We start from the raw sequence: 18,274 nt of genomic DNA, 5'->3' as shown, positions 1-18,274 counted from the left end.
CTACTTAGATCTCATGGGAAAAACACAACAAAACTTGAGTATCTCTAATTCCTCCTTAAGAAAACTCGAAATTCCTCAGAATCTCCTCCTTTCTTTATAACACACAAAAATCTTCTTCGAAGCGGGAAGGAGAAAGAAATCTCTCACTTTCCCTCCACTCTTACAATCTCTCAAAGAATTCCTCACAATCTAACCCTAAATTAGACTCTCTACACACTATTGGGGCTCTTGGATGCTGTTCTCTCTTGAACTCCTTCGAACTCCCTTTCAATTTTTGGCTAAAATCTTCTTTTAAAGTTGTAGAAGAGTTTTTCCAAAAGTTGCCTAAGCATCCCTTAAAAAATCGTCCACATTCAATGCATTATTGGACATAACCGCCGATCTTGCCGTTGGCAGCCTCGAGGGCCCGTCGGCGGGGTCTTCGGTGCCGTCAGTGAGCTCTAAGTGAATTAAATCAGGAGTCTCGGGAAAAGTCCGCCGTCGATCGCCGTCGATGGCGTTGGGCTCGCCGTCGGCGCCCTAGTTCAAATCTTCACATTTTGGTCCTTTGCGCTCCAAATTCGCTCCTAATTCATCATTCCTGCAACAAAACATCAAAAATAACTTTCTTTAAAGTGCAATATCATAAAAAAAAGTGTAAATAAGGTATAAAAATCTCAACATATTTTTCTTTGGTAAGTGGGATCGATTATTTTTAAATCTGTTATGAGTATTACTATGAATGGGCTAATATATGGACTAGGGCATCCTTCTATAATTTTCTTACTTTGCAATCAATCTAAAGTTCCATATGAATGTTGGGAGAAAGTTTTATTACCTTGGGAGCCCATGATTCATTTTGATGATAATTATATTGGGAATGGAAATGAAGCATTAAATATTATTTTGGATCATTCATCACATGTTTCAGCACCATTGATGCCACAAATAGTTGGAAGTTCAATAGCTTTGGAGAAGAAAATGAAGAAAATAGAAAGAGAACTTCAGAGTATTACGAATGCAATATGAAATCTTAACTTCTTTTTTGATCACCTAGATTAGAGGATGAAGGAAAACTTTGATCATACTGGATCATACTGAAAACAATTGAAGCAGGATTGGTGCAGATGTTCAAGAAAAATGGATGGATCGATGAAAATTCAACTGATCAATTCTCGTACCGACTCTTCTACAATTTGTACGTCCATTACCAATCTAGGGGAGATATTAGAGGAGGAGAAAGTACTGAAGATGAAGCAGAATAATTGAAGAAGTTGGACTCTTTAATAATTTAAAGTAGTTATGTATTTAATGTAATTGTGTAGATTTGATTTACTTTACTTTACTTTACTTTAGAAATCTATTAGCTTTGATTGTGTGTATAATTTTGTGTCAGCGTTGTAGTGTTGTGTCTTGATTTCGATGTTGAATTATAATTTAGTTTGTTTTATGGATGTGAAAGTGTGATTAGAAAAATGTATTTGTAAAAAGTGTATTTTAAAAAGTGTATTTTCATAGAGTGTATTTTCATAGATAAAAGTTAGTTTGGTGTTGTTTGTAAAAATGTTTGTTTGTGAATTATTTTAAGATGATTAGTGTTCAAAAATATTAAATAGACTTTGGAGTAAACTGAAAGAAAATTGAAATTTGCAAAAATAGGAAAATGAATTTTTTGGCCACTGACACCGACGGCGCTGGCATGGACGCTGACAGCGCCCTCGACCTGAAAACCACCCAACCATGCTTAAAATTTGCGATTTGCACAGTAAAATGCCATTTTTACCTTTTAGTCACCTTCAACCTCTGGTTTTTGAACCCAAGGCTTGCTATTGCTTGGATTTGAGGCAATTTTAAGGCAAATGAAGTTCGAATTTCATCTTCTCTAGGTAAGAGCTACACTTTAAACTCAATTTTTTTTTATTTTCACCAAGGATTTATCTTATATTGTCGAGATCCAAAATTTTGAAATTTTTTTAGAAGATTTTCAGAAAATCCTTTGGTGAAGAACTTTTACTTACTAGATTTAAGTTTAAAAAGTTTCACATTGTGATTTTTGGAATTTTTGGGAATTTATTTGAATTTTATCAAATTTTGGTAGATTACCATGACACCAAGAATGAGCAAAGGAAAGAGAAAGGTGGATTTTGATGATCAAAAGTTTGTCAATTACAAAATCAACATTTGTTTCAATAGTCTACTTACAACTAAAAAAGTGATTCTGGATCGAGGATTTAAAAAACCGAGTGAAGAAGTTGAAAGAATAATCAATGCTCGGCAGTGGAAGAATTTTTGTTACTTTACCGTCGAGACTATTATTGGTGTAGTGATGGAGTTTTATGCCAATTTTAAGGAGACTTCTGAAGACTATGTGTTTGTTAATGGGAAAATGGTGAGTTTACTTAGAGGAAGATTAATGAATTTTCTCAGTTAGAAGATGTATATAGCTGCCAATACAAATCATTTTCTGCTATGAATGAGGCCTTAGATGAAGTTACTTCTTTTCTTACTGATGGGAGAGGAGCTTGGAAGGTGAAGAATGTTGTTAAGGTAAACTTTCCTCTTTCTATGTTAAATGTAGTATCTAAGGCCCGACGCTACTTTATTTCTGAAAGAATGATACCAACGAATCATCATAGTGAGGTTAGAAAGATAGAGTCGTCTTGAACTTCTGTATCCAGCAGATGAGAAGGATAGATGTAGGCTCTATTATTTATAGAAACACTCGATCTATTGCTTTTAGATAGACTATTGGTGGTTTAGCATACCCTGCCCTGATCTTCACACTATGTGAACAGGCAGAAGTTGATTTTAGAGTGGATGAGGAGAGGATTGAACCTCTCCTATTGGGCCTACCAATATAAAAATATAAAAATATATGAATCTCATGTTGGATGGAGATCTGGAAGTAGGACCAGTATTCCTTATACTTCAAGTACTACTTCTAGTACCCCTAATATCGAGGAACTTATGCAGCAGATGATGATCCAACACAGAGATATCCTGAGAATGGAGAGTAGAATGAAAAATATGGAGGCCAAAAATGCTCACAATGATGATTTGATAAGACAAAAGTTTGAATATGATGTTGTTTGTGATGATGTGATGGTCAAATACATGAGGGGTGATCACTCAGTTCAGTTTCCTACTCACCCTGTTTTTACCCCATATCAACAGCAAAATTTGGATCTGGAAGAAGAAGAAGAAGATGATGATGATTGGTGATGTTTTAGTTAGATTTTTGTTTACTTTATGTTTGGTTGTACTTTATTATTGAGACTGTTTATTTTTAGAGTGTAACACTTTGTTTTAAATGTTATGGTTGTGAATTGTAGAATTATAAAACTGTTTATTATTTCAAAGTCAATTTAGTTTTGTTGTTAGTTGTTAGTATTTTGTTAAATGTATTGTAATTAATTCTTTCTCAGCATATTTTATATGTATTATGTGTTATTTAATGCTTTAAGTCTTGTAGCTTTTCATATTAGCACCTGCAATATTTCAAAATTAAGTTTCAAAATCAGAACCTTCAACAGGTAAGTTATTTTTTTATGTATTAAAAGTTTTCTTTCACCCTTTATTTTTTCAGTTCGTCATGATAAATCTTTTAAAAATTTAAGTTTGGGGGGAAAGAAAAATTCCTTTTTAAAGGAAAGAAACTTAATTTTATTTGTCTTCAATTAGTTATATTTTCAAAGTATTTTAAAATTTAACATGACCTTTGGTATTAGTGTGTAACTTTAGATAACTACTATATTTATGTTTCTAAATATATAGTAAACTTAAGTAAAAAATTTTTAATAATAAAGGTTAATTTTAGATAATAAGATATTTGGTATGATAGAATGAAACTATGCTTTTCTATTGTAAGTAAAGGAATTTGTATTTTTAAAGTATTAAAAATCTTAGAGATTCATATAAAGAGAAAGAATAAGACTTTATGAAAAATCTTTAAAGCTAATATAAATTTATAAAGTGAAGGAATGTAAAAAGTTTTTAACTTTAAGAAGAGGATGGTGAAGTTCATAATCATTAAAGGCTATCCAGATATAGTAATCCTCACATAAAAAAAAAGAAAAGAAAAGAAAAGAAAAGAAAAAGGATTAAAAATGATTCTGAAAAAGAAAAGAGAAAGAAAAGAAAAAGATGTGAGGAGAAGTTTGAGGAGGTGCATAATTAAAAATTGGCTTCACTTGAATCAACTTAAAGAAGATGGCTTGGCTACATTTTCTAAACTTATATTTCAATATTAGCATATTTACTAGTAAATTTTTATGTTCTTTTTCATATGGATATTCTAAGTGGCTTTAATATGAATAATTTGCAATTTTCCTTGAAAAGAATAGAGAATCAGAAATCTTGGACTTGACTGCTAGATATTCTTATACCTTTAGTATTAACTGGAGTTATTTTACATTTTTCTTAAGTTATGTTATTGTATTTAGTGGACTAAAATAGAGAAATCTAGAAGATAAAATCTTTGTCATTAGTCATATTTTTATGTAGTAAAAGAGTTACTTGAGGACAAGTAACATTTAAGTTTGGGGGATTTTAATACACAAAAAATATATGCATTTTTAAATTCATATTTTATACTCATTTTTGGTGATATTGCACTTTAAAGGAAGATATTTTTCATGTTTTTTGCAGCTTGTTTATTTTTAGGACTTGGAGCTGATTTTTAGGACTTAAAAAAAAACAAAAAGGATGAAATTTGGAGTTAAAATGGAGTTTTTGAAAAATTATTCAGCGCCCACCGCGTCGTTTGATAAGAACACAAATTAAATTAAATGGCCACTGGCGTCGATGACAGAAGTGTCGGTGTAGACCCTGTTTCTAGAAGATTAGATGAATTTGGACGTTTTTTTAAGAGTTTTTGGATGCGCTTACTGGAAAACCGACCTTAGGCTCTATTTAGAGACGAAATTGATCAGAAAAGACCCCCTTCGCATCTCTTCGCACTCCTCTGCTCGCTCTTGGTCTTTCTTCGCCCCCCTTTTGTGCCACTTTGCATCCTTCCACGCCATTCCACACCATTAGTCATTTATTTTCTTTATAGTTTTGAGTTTTTGTGGTGAGTTTAAGTGTGAATTATTCTCTAAGAGTGTTGGAGAGGGAGAGAAGTGAGAAATTTCTTCTTCCTACATTTTAAGAGATTTGCTTTGAGAAAGAGTTTCAGATAAGTGTTGTTTGTTAATTATTGTTGTATGAACTTCCTTTTATATATAAAGTTTGTGTTTGTTAAAATATAAAATAAATTGTGATGGTTTTTTAACTCCGCTCTTAATTTACTTTTCGATCTGGTTAATTGAATTGTTAAAATATATTGTGAAACATATGATCCAGGAAATGGAGTATGAGTTCTACAACAGAGTGAGAATCACATTTAAGTCCATGAATGAGTATTTCGTTCATGGAATTAAGTGCAAATAAATAGGAAAATATACTTTGTTGGGTGTAGAATTAGAAATTTTTAGGGTGACAAATTAGAATCCCCAATTCGATCTTAGAGTTTAAGAACTAAAGCGAGAGTTAGCCTTCAAGGGAAGGGAAGTGGGAGCCAGTATCCTCCTAGCCTAGCCACGGATTTAGTGACTAAACCTAAGATTAGCCAATGATTTTCTATAATACTGAATTAGGATAAAGAATTAAAATTACTTCTATTTGGCACAATACATGTTTAAACCAATTATCTCATCTCATTTCACCAAAAACTCATTATCCTGGGAAAGATGTCTTAAACCAATTATCTCATCTCATTTCACAAAAAACTCATTATCCTGGGAAAGATGTTTTTTCTTATTAGAAAACTTCATGACATAAATACAGTTTAGTAGTTATTATTTTAAACTTTGCATTAAAATTTTGCTAGTAGTTAATAATGTAGTTTTGATAGTATCTCAAACATTCGAAATTCGTGACAGTAATTTCATTTTATTTCTGTAAATTTTCTAGTTAATATATCATTTCAAATTTAAACCTTCATCGTGGGATCGATATTTGGGACTTAAATAGAAAGTCTTATAGTACTTGATAATGATATGTATACTTGCATAGAATCCCAACATTAAGTGTTTAACGTTATTATTCATAAAATACCACATCAAGTTTTTGGCATCGTTGTAAAGCGGAGTCAACTTTATAAAATTTACACAACTATATTTCCTCTTGATCAACTAATCAGCCACAGACTCCCAATCACGCGAAGTTGATCCCAAATAGGCAACTCTAGCTTAGGAGGTCGAACTTTAGAGGCTAATCTAAGGGATTGATAACAAATGTCCAACTATAAGAGGTCAAATATGAAATCATGAGTATAAGTCTTACCAATATTATCAAATAAGTAAACAAGAAAAAGATCTCTATAAGACCCCAACCTTTCGGTGGGCAAATAACTAAATTAGACCCTTATATGTCTGAAAGGCTAAAGATGATATAGGTTAAATGTGTCATTTGGTAAAGGCCAATCCCTATTAATGGATATTAATTGTAAACAAGACATATAACTCTATCATATAGAAATCTAGAGGAAAATCTATCAATCCCTCTCATTCTGTTTATTATGAGTTCAACATGTGACTAGGTGAATGACACAATCAAAAGAGAAATTATGTGATGATGAATTCAAAATTGTGTGTGGGACACACCCAATGAATAGAGCGTGAGATGAGAATGGAAAGGGAAATTGAGGGAGAGATGATTTCACTATTGGAGCTATATTCTCTCAAATGGAAAGCACACAACCATCTATAATAAATGCTTCATCTTTATGTAGGATTAAAAAAAAATAACATTACACATTTTTCCTATCTAGATGGGATTTACACTAAATATTTTAGGTATATTATAAGTGATGACTCATCATCTGATCATTTTTTGGCTTGATCATCCCAGCTCGATCGACTAAGCTTGCTTGACTCAACTCGGCTAATTATCATAGTTGGTAGGGCTCAATCGGCTCGGCTTGGTTGGCCAAGTTTAGTCGGCTCAGCTTGGTTGATTGTCTTGGTCGATAGGGTTTGATTAGCTCATCTCTATTGCTTGAAAGCTCGGTTGACCGACTGTCTTGGTCGGTAGGGTTTGAACAGCTCAGCTCGATTGATCGAGCTTGGTCAGCTCAAAGATTTTATTTTTGGCGAGAAGTCTTCTGGACCTCACCAGATGATCAAAGATACCTTGTGGAACGAGCCCTTCCCTCAGGTGGACTTTCCTATGGGATAAGCTTCCTTACTAAGTGTGCTTTCCCTTGGTTGAAGATTCAAACATCCTGTTGGTGAGCTTCCAGGTGAGTTGCTTGGTTGGTATCGGTTTGTCACCCTCATGTCAGTTTTTGACTAGGTTAGCTTGGCTCAACTAGCTCGACGACTTCCACAATATCCTTGCAGGAGATCTACATTCATCTTGCTTTCTTGTTGAGGACTGTTGGATCCCTATGAGCTCCACACAAGTATTTTTTTGATATACTTGTGTGATAAAAAAAAAAATTAGAGAGCCACTCAGAGTCATAAATGCATAACCCACAAAATGAATATACTACCAGGAGTATTCACTTCTTCCTTGGTTGGGTGAGGGTAAATAATAACTTTTAGATAAGTACCTGAATCGCGTGTTTGTTTAAAGCAATTTTTTTCCGTAATTGAAAATCATGTCGACGCTAGCGGCGAAGGGCACTTCTGGTGCCAGTATCGCGTCGCCGTCTTTCTTCAAGCAGCGGGGCCGGTTGTTTTCTTCGCACCTCTCCATCCGCAGCCGGATCTCCTCCTTACCTAATCCTCCTCCCCGGCTTCTCTCAAGAGGCAACCGGCGGCAGCCCCCGGCAACTGAGCAGCCGCCCCACCCCGAGGGCCCCCCCCCCCGACACCGGGCCCGCCGCTCGACGACGAGCGGCGGAACAGGACCTTTCTCGTCGATGCTTTCCATCAGAGGCGAAGCCTCAAGGTCTTGCTAGACGAACTATCCAGAAGTGGTTCTTGCCCCCTTCGAATCCTCGCTAGAGATGGAGACTGGCCCTTTGAAAAACTCCGAGTCGTCATCGCCTTCCTGGCCGACACCGGTCGGATCACTGAGGCTCTTCAGGTTTTTCTTTTAAATTTATTTTTCCAGTCTTAGGGGCTGTTTGGAAAAGGATTTATTAAAGTTTTGTAAATCCAGATTCATTGAATCCGTAAACCCGGGATTGAAGGCAAAACTGGGAAATATTTAGAGAAAACTGGGCTTTCTATATCTAGAATTTAAATGGTATTGTTATTTTTGTCCGACAATATTTAAATTAAATTCAACTTATATCTGGTGCTAGACAGCCTCTTAGTTTATATTAATGCTCTTGTTTATGCATCTCAGGTCTATAGAAATGAAGAGAAGAGAACAAAAGTAAAATAAATCAGATAAATTTATGTGATTTGGTGAGATGTTATACATATGTTCCTAACTACATAGAGATCAAATGTTCTACATGTACATAAAAAATGTGTGAACCCTGACCCTGAGAAGATTTAAAGGTTGAGAAGGAAAAAGTACGAGAAAGGAGGGCTCACCAACCAAAGATTATGAGGTCCATTTGCCGACTTCGAGTTAAAGTCGGCAAGGTCAAAGCTGACCAAGTCACGAGTAGGATAAAAAGACGACCAAGTGACATGAGCTCGAATCATCCAGACAAAAACGAAACAGAAGGATATCAGAGCCAACTATCACAGGAGAGCCGATCCAAGGAAGATTTGATTCCCTAGCATCTACAACCATCCCAAGAACGCCCAAAGACACCTCATTAAGAGATAAGGATTGATAGCCAAGCCACATCAAACACCGACCCGTGTCGAATAAGCTCGGCCGATCGAGTGGAATTTAGTCGACTGAGCGGATCCCAATCGATTGAGCTGAGCTTGCCGACATGAAGCTAATTAAACTTAGCCGAGCAGCCAGATGTGAGCTCATACATGTAAAGTATCATAAATACCCAGTAAAATCCCCTTTAAAGTATGGGTAAAAACATACATCATCATATTATACACTATTCTCTGTAAATAAAGAGATTATTTCATGCATAAAAGACACGATTTATTATTGTTCACTCCTCTCTCTGTCTCTCTTTCTCTCCTTATTTGTGTTTTATTCTTCGTGTGTGATTCACAGACAAATCGAGAGTCGTTATTTTGAAAGTACGGTAAGCGTGGATAATGCCATAAATAAAAAGAGAAGTAGCCCAAGTAGAAGAAACCAACAACAGATACACTGACATCATTTAGTGCACCAAAGAGTTTGTAACTCCAGATCTAGGTGTTAAAGGATCAAATATTGGATGTCATCCAAGACAAACTTTCTCGATGAAAAGAACACCACCCCTAAGGGAAAGGATCAGCACCCAACGACAGAAGAGTCCCCTCGACCTTAGAAAGAGAAGGCGACTCCCAGTTCTTCAATAGTGCTAGGTTAGCACCGATTAGCCGACATCGGTTCGGGCGTACTAAGGTGCCCTGATAGCCTGAGAATGCATTCTCTCGACAAATCTCTGTAGCCGAGCCCAAAAGAGATTCAAGATCTAGGCACTAGAGTCCTACAAGGGGAGCACCAATACGACCGACCATTTAGCCTTGTTTGAGTCAACCGTGTGTTTGTTGAGGATCACTAACAATCTGAAATGTCATATTTGCTTTACCATGCTGAGGGAGTCGACTCAAGTGGTTTTATGGACATGAGTAATCAAATTGTTTGTTGATTTCAAGAGGATGTTTGTGGCACAGTTTGTTTGCACCCATAAGCCTTAGAAAACTCACAGGTTTTCCTACAAATTTACTAGGGACATAGCAAGAGCCTTCTCACATTCATCACATGTTTCCAAAAGGAGATGTTGGAAGTGCAAAATTTAGAACTCGCAGTCGCACATGCTGCCCTAGCTTACGGGATGAGAAAGGACCTCTCTGATATGCATTGGGTCTACAATGACTGAAGATGCTAGCCGAGTTGTTGGAGTTGACCGACAACCACATATCGGTCGAGGAGTATAACTCTAACCCGCTTCCTCCAGAGCAGCGTGCACTCGTCGCCCGCAGAATAGGACCCCCCCAAGGTGAGGGATGGAGACCGAAACATGATTTACGTCTTTTCATCCATTTTTGATATGAGACACTTTGTCGCCCGGGACCACAAAGCAACCGATATAACATACCACCGAAGTCAGACCCGATATCCTGACCAGCTGCCGACTTGGTATGACGAGTGCCTGCTACCTAACCACAAGTGCCCAAACAATGATCAAGTAAAGTTTTTTTTTTAATTGTACATACAATCTCAAGTCTGACCAACTTTCAGGAAAATTGAGAAGTTTATGTAACAGATCGACAAAGTCTGGTTGACATTCGAGGAACTTGAACTTACTCGTTGGCAGTGTTTCCTTCTAAGCTGCAAAATTGACAGCGATGAGTAATGTTTGACTGATAATTTTTTTTTAAAATCTGACAACAATAAATAACGTCCGGTCGGTAAATCACACTAGATCCGACCCACAACGCTCATGCATCATAAAAACTCATTTCTAGCTCGACATGGGTCAAGCTCTTGTGGTGATTTCCTACCCATTAGTGCAAGATTTGCGATGGGTAGCATATGAATAATCGTAGCAGCAAATCTCAACGGGTACTCCTATGAAAACTGCGGTAAGATCATCTTAATCTATCTGGCGTAAGGTGCAGCCTATTCAAGGCAAAGACCCTAATCAAGCGACCGACATGGGAAGTATAAAACTTGAGTCGGGTCATAACTCAAAAAATCTACCAAAAGCATTCGTAACATCATTGACTCATCAATCATTACAACCGAGCATTTATCACAAAAGAAATAAAATACACAATAAAGGTAAATAGCAAAAACAAAGGTGAAACCGATTTAAAACCTTACTTTCATTCATGATTGAAAATTTCAAACTTTCTAACATCTCTTTATGTGTTCTAAAAAGAAAAAGAGAAAATTTTTTGAACTAAAGGGAAGGGTTGAATATAGATAACACGTTTGCGACCCACCGTCATCCCTCATCACTCACTTCCTCCTCCAAATCCGAAACAACGTAGCAAACTTCTCAATGTCGGTCAATTTTGGAGAGACCAACTTTGCATTCGCTAGGCTCTCGATGATAAAGTCCCATCCTTGAACTTCCGATAAGGAGAGCCAATTGAGTCGGGTGGGAGGAGAGCTCGACAAAAAAATCGTTAGAATTTTTCATCATTGCCATCTTCTTCATGGCTCGGTTTTCCTCTCGGGTGGCCGATAACAACTCTAACTGTATGAATACCTCAGCTTTAGCTACTTTTGCCTTTTCCTCAGCTGCTGCCAACTTCTCCCTGATCTTCAATCTTTTTTGATGTTTCTGAAGAAGGATGGTCAACTAGAGATGAAAAGCTACCCAGGCCATCAACTGATATTTATTGATTGTTTGAAACAAAACGAGCATACTTTGCTCCAGGAGGGCTTCTTCATAGGTGGGAGACCGGATGACGTCGACTATTGATGAAGGTATTGAGATGTCGTCGGGAAACCAGAGTACTCGTCCTTCTGAAGTTCAATCAGCGTGAACCTATCGTCCGAGCAAGTGCTCACCTTTGCCTTCGCATCCTACATCGAAATCCACCTGAATGGGGATCCCCTTCATTTTTTCCGACACTAGGGAAAAGGTAAGTTGCTTGAATTAGCTGCAAGAGCTTTTCCCTCACAACACACCCCTTCGTGACCGCTAGGCTAGCCTCCTCTTTGGCAGATCAACCCAAGCCGACCGGAGAAGGGTGGCTTGCTTCATTCCTGGTAGATAGATCGATGAATGTTGGAGTGACCGATCTAGGGATGGCAAATGTTGTTTCTTATCTTTCAATTGAAGCCTCCCCCTCACGATGGCTCGACTCTGCTAGACTAGTCGTTATCTCATCCTTTCGATGCTAAGCCCATGAAGGACTTGCAACTGACGGAGCACTCTTAGTAGGTGCGAAAAATGTGGTCCTCTCAATGAGGATTAGCTTGTATGTGGCAATTCTTTGAAAAATAACTGTTGTATCACAGACAAAATAAACCATTTCCACACCTTCCAAGCCCACTTTAGCAGTCTCAGGGTGAGTCGTCTCTGGGCGAGCAATTTCAGAATGGGTGGTAGCGCGTTCCTTCTTTTTGGTCGCTCAAGTAACAACTATTACCACCCTCTAGGCCTCTTGAGCGTCGAAGGCAACAACTGCCTGAGCAACCAACTTGGCAGTTTTTGGATCGAGATATTGATCGATCGACAGTTGACGCCCTTCGACTTCCATAGCTTTCATCAACACTCTGTTCGACACTCTCTTCTTTGCCTTTGTTGGAGCACTGCCAAACGGGACAGTCTAGATGTACCGCCCCTTAGAGCAAGAGCCAAAGCAGAAATGGGGCTTCCAGTCCTTCACTTTAATTTTCAGCGCCAACGATTGGAATTTGCCAACGGAGGCAAACTGAACAAATCCGCCCGGGCTGACCTGAAATGAGAACAAGTAACTGAAGAGCTTGATCGACCATGAATTCCTCGGTTGACGACAAAAGCTGATGAAGTTAACAATGGCCACTATGGAGTTGGGCAATATCTGGGCAGGAATGATTCCATAGTGGGTGAAGATGACTCGCAACTCTCGACAAAAAAGGTAGTCTTAAGACGAAGCAAAATTTATCCTTGTTGGAGATAAGGTCGGCACCATACAAAGTGGTCGCTTGGTCATCCTTGCTAGCGATCCAAGGCCTAATGATGTGATCGAAGACACAGATCTATTGCAACCAATCCACTCCTTTGAAGTCACCCACAATTGGTCTTTTGATGCGACCGACTCGAAGAACTTCGGAGAATATTTTGGAGCCGTCTAACAGAGTGTAAACATAAGACTGAGAGAAAGGTGAGAAGTGAGAAGAAAAAAGCTAGAGTAAAGCATAATGCCATTGACCCGCACCCTTTATATATGGGGAAACAGAGGAACCATTGGCCAGGATTAAAAACAAAACTCTCCATTAATTTAAAAATGCGCTGAAAAAGTGATCACATCAATACAAAAAATAAAACTGGAAAATAAATTTATTTCAAAATATAATTTAAAATTAGAAAGGGCACGCAGAAATTAGGTTGAGATAAAATAGTTTACTACGGGTTGGTCATCGCTTCAACTGAGACATATCCCAACCGAAACATCCTCTTATACAAAATTTTTCCCTCAGTCCTAAACTAATTTAGTTGGTCTGTCCCGACCAGAATTCGATGTATGGAGGACCTCTCCTGGACGTTTTGCACTTCCTGGCACCATTTTTCTCCACACAAGCCAACAACTCGTGCATCTCATGCCTTTGCTGGATCCTTGCTTACCGAGCAAAGGAGTTCTTGATCTTGTGTAGGCGGCGAGCCAGTGATCCAAGTGACGTCTGATGCCTATTAGTTGCATCCTCGTGGTTCTCGAGTGGATTGTCTGGGCGATCAATTCCTCCATCCTCGTTCGAGTGTCGGCCGCCCTTGTATGGCGTCTATTTTGTTGCCACTAACACTTCGATTAGATTCTTGCTGATACCATTCAGGACTCGATCCTCGCCCGAATCTCTCAAGGCCAAGTCATCTGCACTAAGAGGCAATATAAAGAAAAATGATTTAAGAAAAAATCAAGATCTAATAAATGAGATCGAGGCTCCTCATATAAAGGAGTCGATCCAACTCAGACGTTGTAATTGACATAGTGCTCTTACCCTGCAACACAAAGCACCAACAATTTCTTGCGCGGCCAGTTCGATCGGTAGGTCTTGTATCACAATAGATGGTTGGACCGACGGATCGATGGTTGGACTTCTCGGCTAAGCATTCCTCCGCTTTGTGTCTAGGAACGAACAAACGACCATATCTAATCCGGCAACACAATCACTTTCATCTTCTCTATGACGACTTTCTTCCTCCTTTCACCTTCCAGGTGTTACGCTCCTTCAATTTCGCAAAGGAAACATGAATAATATATTTGTTGGGGATATTACTCAAGGGATTTGTCAGGTTCTCTATTACAACACTCTGAAGCCGATCGATTCAAACGAGAGGGTTTGCGGAGCAAATAAGGAATGGGAAGGAGTCCTGTCTGCCTTCTTTATAAGAATAAAAAACACGGAAGTCAAGGGAGTTCAATTATTGAATCTTTGATTAATAATAAACGCGATCTAATTTTTGCATTAAATTCTCATATTCTTATCACAACGTCGCTTTCAAGAAGTAAAAGAACCGGGGAACAATAATATGTACATAAAAAATGTACCAGCGTTGTTCCTGAGGAGATCTGACAGTTCAGAAGAAAAGAGTACGACGAAGGAGGGCTTACCAACAAATGCCCATGAGGTTCATTTGGCCGACTGAGCCAAGACAATGATGAAAAGATGACCAAATGATATCCTAGCCTGAACCATTCAATCAGAATGAGACAAATTGATATTTGAGCCAACTATCACAAGAGGGCCTATCTAAGGAAGATTCATTTCCCTAGCATCTTCATCCATCCCAAGAATGCCTAAAGGCTCCTAATTAGGAGTCAAGGACTGACAGTCATATCACATCAACCGACCGACCCGTATCGAACAAGTTAAGTTAATTAAGTGGATCTCAGTCGACCAAGTGGATCCCAACCGACCGAGCTAAGCTTGCCGACCTGTAGCCAATTAAGCTTAGCCGACCGAGCTAGAATGCATCCGAACAATAAACTCAAACATATAAAATATCATAAATACCCAGTAAGCCCTCTTTAAAGTAGAGGCAAAAATGCAACCTCATCATATTGTACCCCATCCCTTATAAATAGGGAGATTATTTTATGAAAAAGACATGACATATTATTGTTCATTACTGTTCACTCCTCTCTCTATCTCTCCCTTTCTTCTTATTTACGCTATATTTATTGGGTCTGATTCACAGACAAATCATGATTCAATACTACAAACTTTTAGAAAGTTGTGCATATGGTCTTTATATTATATAAAGTGGAAGATAAGGATAGACTTGCTACTTTATTTATGTCAGTGGCCAAGAGATAATCGAATCAATTGCTGCCATGAAAAATGATTCAAAGTTTAAATGATGGGGCATTTACATACCGCACAATTCCTATGTATTTACGTATTTAAGACCTAAATTTTGTTTTCCACAGTATTTCCACTCAAATCTTTTATATCACATAAAAGTACCATCATATTAACTTTAACAAAATGAAATATAATTTTTCATGCATGGGTAAAGATGGTATGTATGTAAAATTTGAAGTTCTTAGTGTTAGATATGTAAATTATATGAATTCAGGGATATGCATGTAAATCTTCGAAAAGGCATACATTGTTGATGCTGCTATTACTTTATTCTATCATCCATTATGGCTGATATGGCCGAAAGGCATTTTTGCTATTACTTTATTCTATCATCCATTATGGCTGATATGGCCGAAAAGCATTTTTTTTTAATTGAATCAAAACTAGAAGAACCTCTTCATTCTTAAAGAAGCAAAAAACTCTCTTTTATGCAACTCCTCTCCCATCTCTCCCTCTTCCCTCTATTTGTTTATGATTGTGCAATGCCAAACCTTTTATCCTAATGCTTTATTTATAATGGCAACAAAAACTGAGTTTGATCACACAAATTGTATTATATGATCCCATAAGATATTACAAGATCTTTTAAAATTAATAAAAACTCTATTACATCTCTGATGAAACATACAATATTTATTATTATCAAACTACTAATGAGGTGCGCTTAAGTCACCTAGGCTAGTCGAGTTTATGAAGAACATGTGCTGGCGAATGACGAAAAGTCGAGGAGCTCCAATGCTCCACAAGTATGCTCTTGAAAGACTAGCCTTCTTTGTTTAAGACACCCTTCTTTTATTATATTTTACCTTTTCATAAGCTTTTTTTCTTCATGTGTGTCTTTGCTATCATGTTTCTACTTTTGTCATTCTAAATGTCAAAAATTGGTTGTTACAAGTTGTAAAACCTTATGGGCTTTAGCGGTTACTTGCATTAATAGCTTCCCTTTTGTTCAAAAAAATCAGGATGTTATACATCTTAATGGTTGTCCCCATAGGTTCTTATGTAAATACTTTCCTCTTAGCTTAGAAGAAGAAAAAAACATGGGCATCATTTAGGTGCAAGAAGAAAGGACTTTGGGTTTGAGTTCATCATATTAGGTTCGTTGTATTATAGGCGACTCAAGATGCATTGTTGATGTGGTTCTATCAATCTTGCTCGGTTTCTAAGGTGGCCTTCAAGCTTTATGTGAAATTGAAACCAAATTCTATTCAAATTAGGGTTTTTATTGCTGTGGGAACACATTTAAGTTCAAAATCCATGAAAATTTTCATTAATCTCCCTGATCACAAAGATTTTAGAAACATAGGCTAGATTTTTGGCCTCTCTCGACGTCATATGAACTTGAAAATATGTTTGAGGACATGTCTTGGAAATGGGGGGAAATTGATGATTCGCATGTCATATAACGTGGAAGGATTTGTGCTTTAGGGGGCAGTGGCATTGTGGGGTAAGTGGGGCAACGTGGGCTGTGAAAGAAAGATTATTTAAACAAACAAAAAATAAGATAGTTACCTAAATAGCACTTGAAACATTACTATTTGCAAAACAAGCACTGGGATGATTTTTTTTTAACAACCGAACCAATGCATTTACACGTGCTCCGATCAAACCATTGAGAATTTGATGAAAATAAAAAGTTTGGTTGAGGTTTTATGATGAATTTTGATCTTTGAGTGAGAAGTTAAAAAATAGAAGAAATATGAAGAGTTTGCTAGATTTGTAAATAACAATGTTTCAAGTGCTATGTATGTATTTGCCTCCAATTAAATGAAGAAGAAATTTTCATATTACAATTGGTTTATGCATAGATTTCATGGATTGTGCATGGGGCATTCACATACATTCCACATAATTCTTATGTATTTTCATATCTAATATCCTTACCACTCAAATCCTTGACATCATATTTAAAATGCCACAATCGCCATCTTCTTACCAGTGAAATACAACTTTTTATGGATATGTTTATGGCATCAATGTGTTATGAGTGTAAATATCAAATTTTGGGTATTAGATATGTAAGTATAAGAATTGTGTGGAATGTATGTAAATTTCTCGTTGTACGATGATAGATATTTGAAGTAAATGATTAATATAGCAATTGGGCATTCCTTTACATCTGAAACATCTAAGATAATGCCGAAACATCTAAACTATTGCTTATAAATCTAGATTTTAGGATTTAGTTAGAGTTCTGATAGCCAATTAGATTTGTTTTGTCCATTTTAATTTGATTCTTTTCTTTTATAACTCCCTGTCTTTATAATCTTTGTAGCATGGCAACACAACAAAACTTGCTTAATCAGGCCTTATTGGTGGATTAATGCAAGAGGTCATAAAATGAGGCAGAACCTTTGCCCAATAACTGAACTCAAGCTATTTCTCAGAGTATATTATATTTTTAGTAATTTGTGGCTAAATTTGCTGAATTCTATTAATAGATAGAAGCCCTTGTAGCTATAATTTTTGGCACTTGTTATGGAAGGACCCTCCAAATCTGTTTCAGTGAAATGTAAATAATGATTTTTATAATGTTCGACTGTTAGAGCCTCTCATCATTTTACTTTCCTTTCATTTTTTGCCAAGCATGTTTTTTTTTAACTACTTAAAAATACCCCCAATTCCTATATATTTACATATCTAACACTGAAACTTTAATTTTTTACATTTATACGACGCAAATCTTTCATATCACTTCAAAAGTACCACCTTTTCATCTTTTAAAAAGTATTATGCACCTTTTCATACATAGTTAAGATGACATGTATGTAAAAATTGAAATTTTGGTCTTAGATATGTAAGTACATAAACATTGAGTGGCATTTATGTTGTTCTTCCTTTTTATTTATGCTGTTTTATTTTCACCAGATTTTTTATCAATGGAAGGGCATGGAAAAATCACGCGCCAGTGCCATTAACTACTCCAAAATCATTACATTACTCTGTGAAAAGGATCTAATAGACAAAGCAATGTTACTCTTTCAAGAAATGGAGAAACTTGAATTCACCCCCTCTGTTGCAATTTACAATGCTGTAATTCATGGATTTGCGCGGATTAAAGAATTTAACAAATCTAAAACCCTTTTGTGCAAAATGGTGGAGGATGGTTTGTCCCCAATTCCTGATTACTTACAACATATTGATTCAGGAGTTTTCTCGTGGTCGACTTATTGAAAAAATGGAGAAGTTTTATAGAATTTTACTCTCTAAA

The 18,274-nt window shown here is 36.9% G+C and overlaps 1 protein-coding gene across 1 annotated transcript; it reads left to right on the top strand.

Annotated features, from left to right (window-relative positions):
• The first annotated feature begins 7,601 nt into the window (after positions 1-7,601).
• On the top strand, positions 7,602-18,237 carry LOC110033026 (pentatricopeptide repeat-containing protein At4g14190, chloroplastic-like). Its single transcript, XM_020736861.1, has 3 exons — positions 7,602-7,801; positions 7,843-8,052; positions 17,932-18,237. The coding sequence occupies exons 1-3, from the start codon at positions 7,622-7,624 to the stop codon at positions 18,235-18,237; spliced, it is 696 nt and encodes a 231-aa protein (XP_020592520.1). The 5' UTR covers positions 7,602-7,621.
• The last annotated feature ends 37 nt before the right edge of the window (positions 18,238-18,274 follow it).

The sequence above is a fragment of the Phalaenopsis equestris genome, unplaced genomic scaffold (genome assembly GCF_001263595.1).
Source record: "Phalaenopsis equestris unplaced genomic scaffold, ASM126359v1 Scaffold001080, whole genome shotgun sequence".
Classification (NCBI taxonomy): Eukaryota; Viridiplantae; Streptophyta; class Magnoliopsida; order Asparagales; family Orchidaceae; genus Phalaenopsis; species Phalaenopsis equestris.
This window is presented reverse-complemented; position numbering and strand designations above follow the sequence as displayed.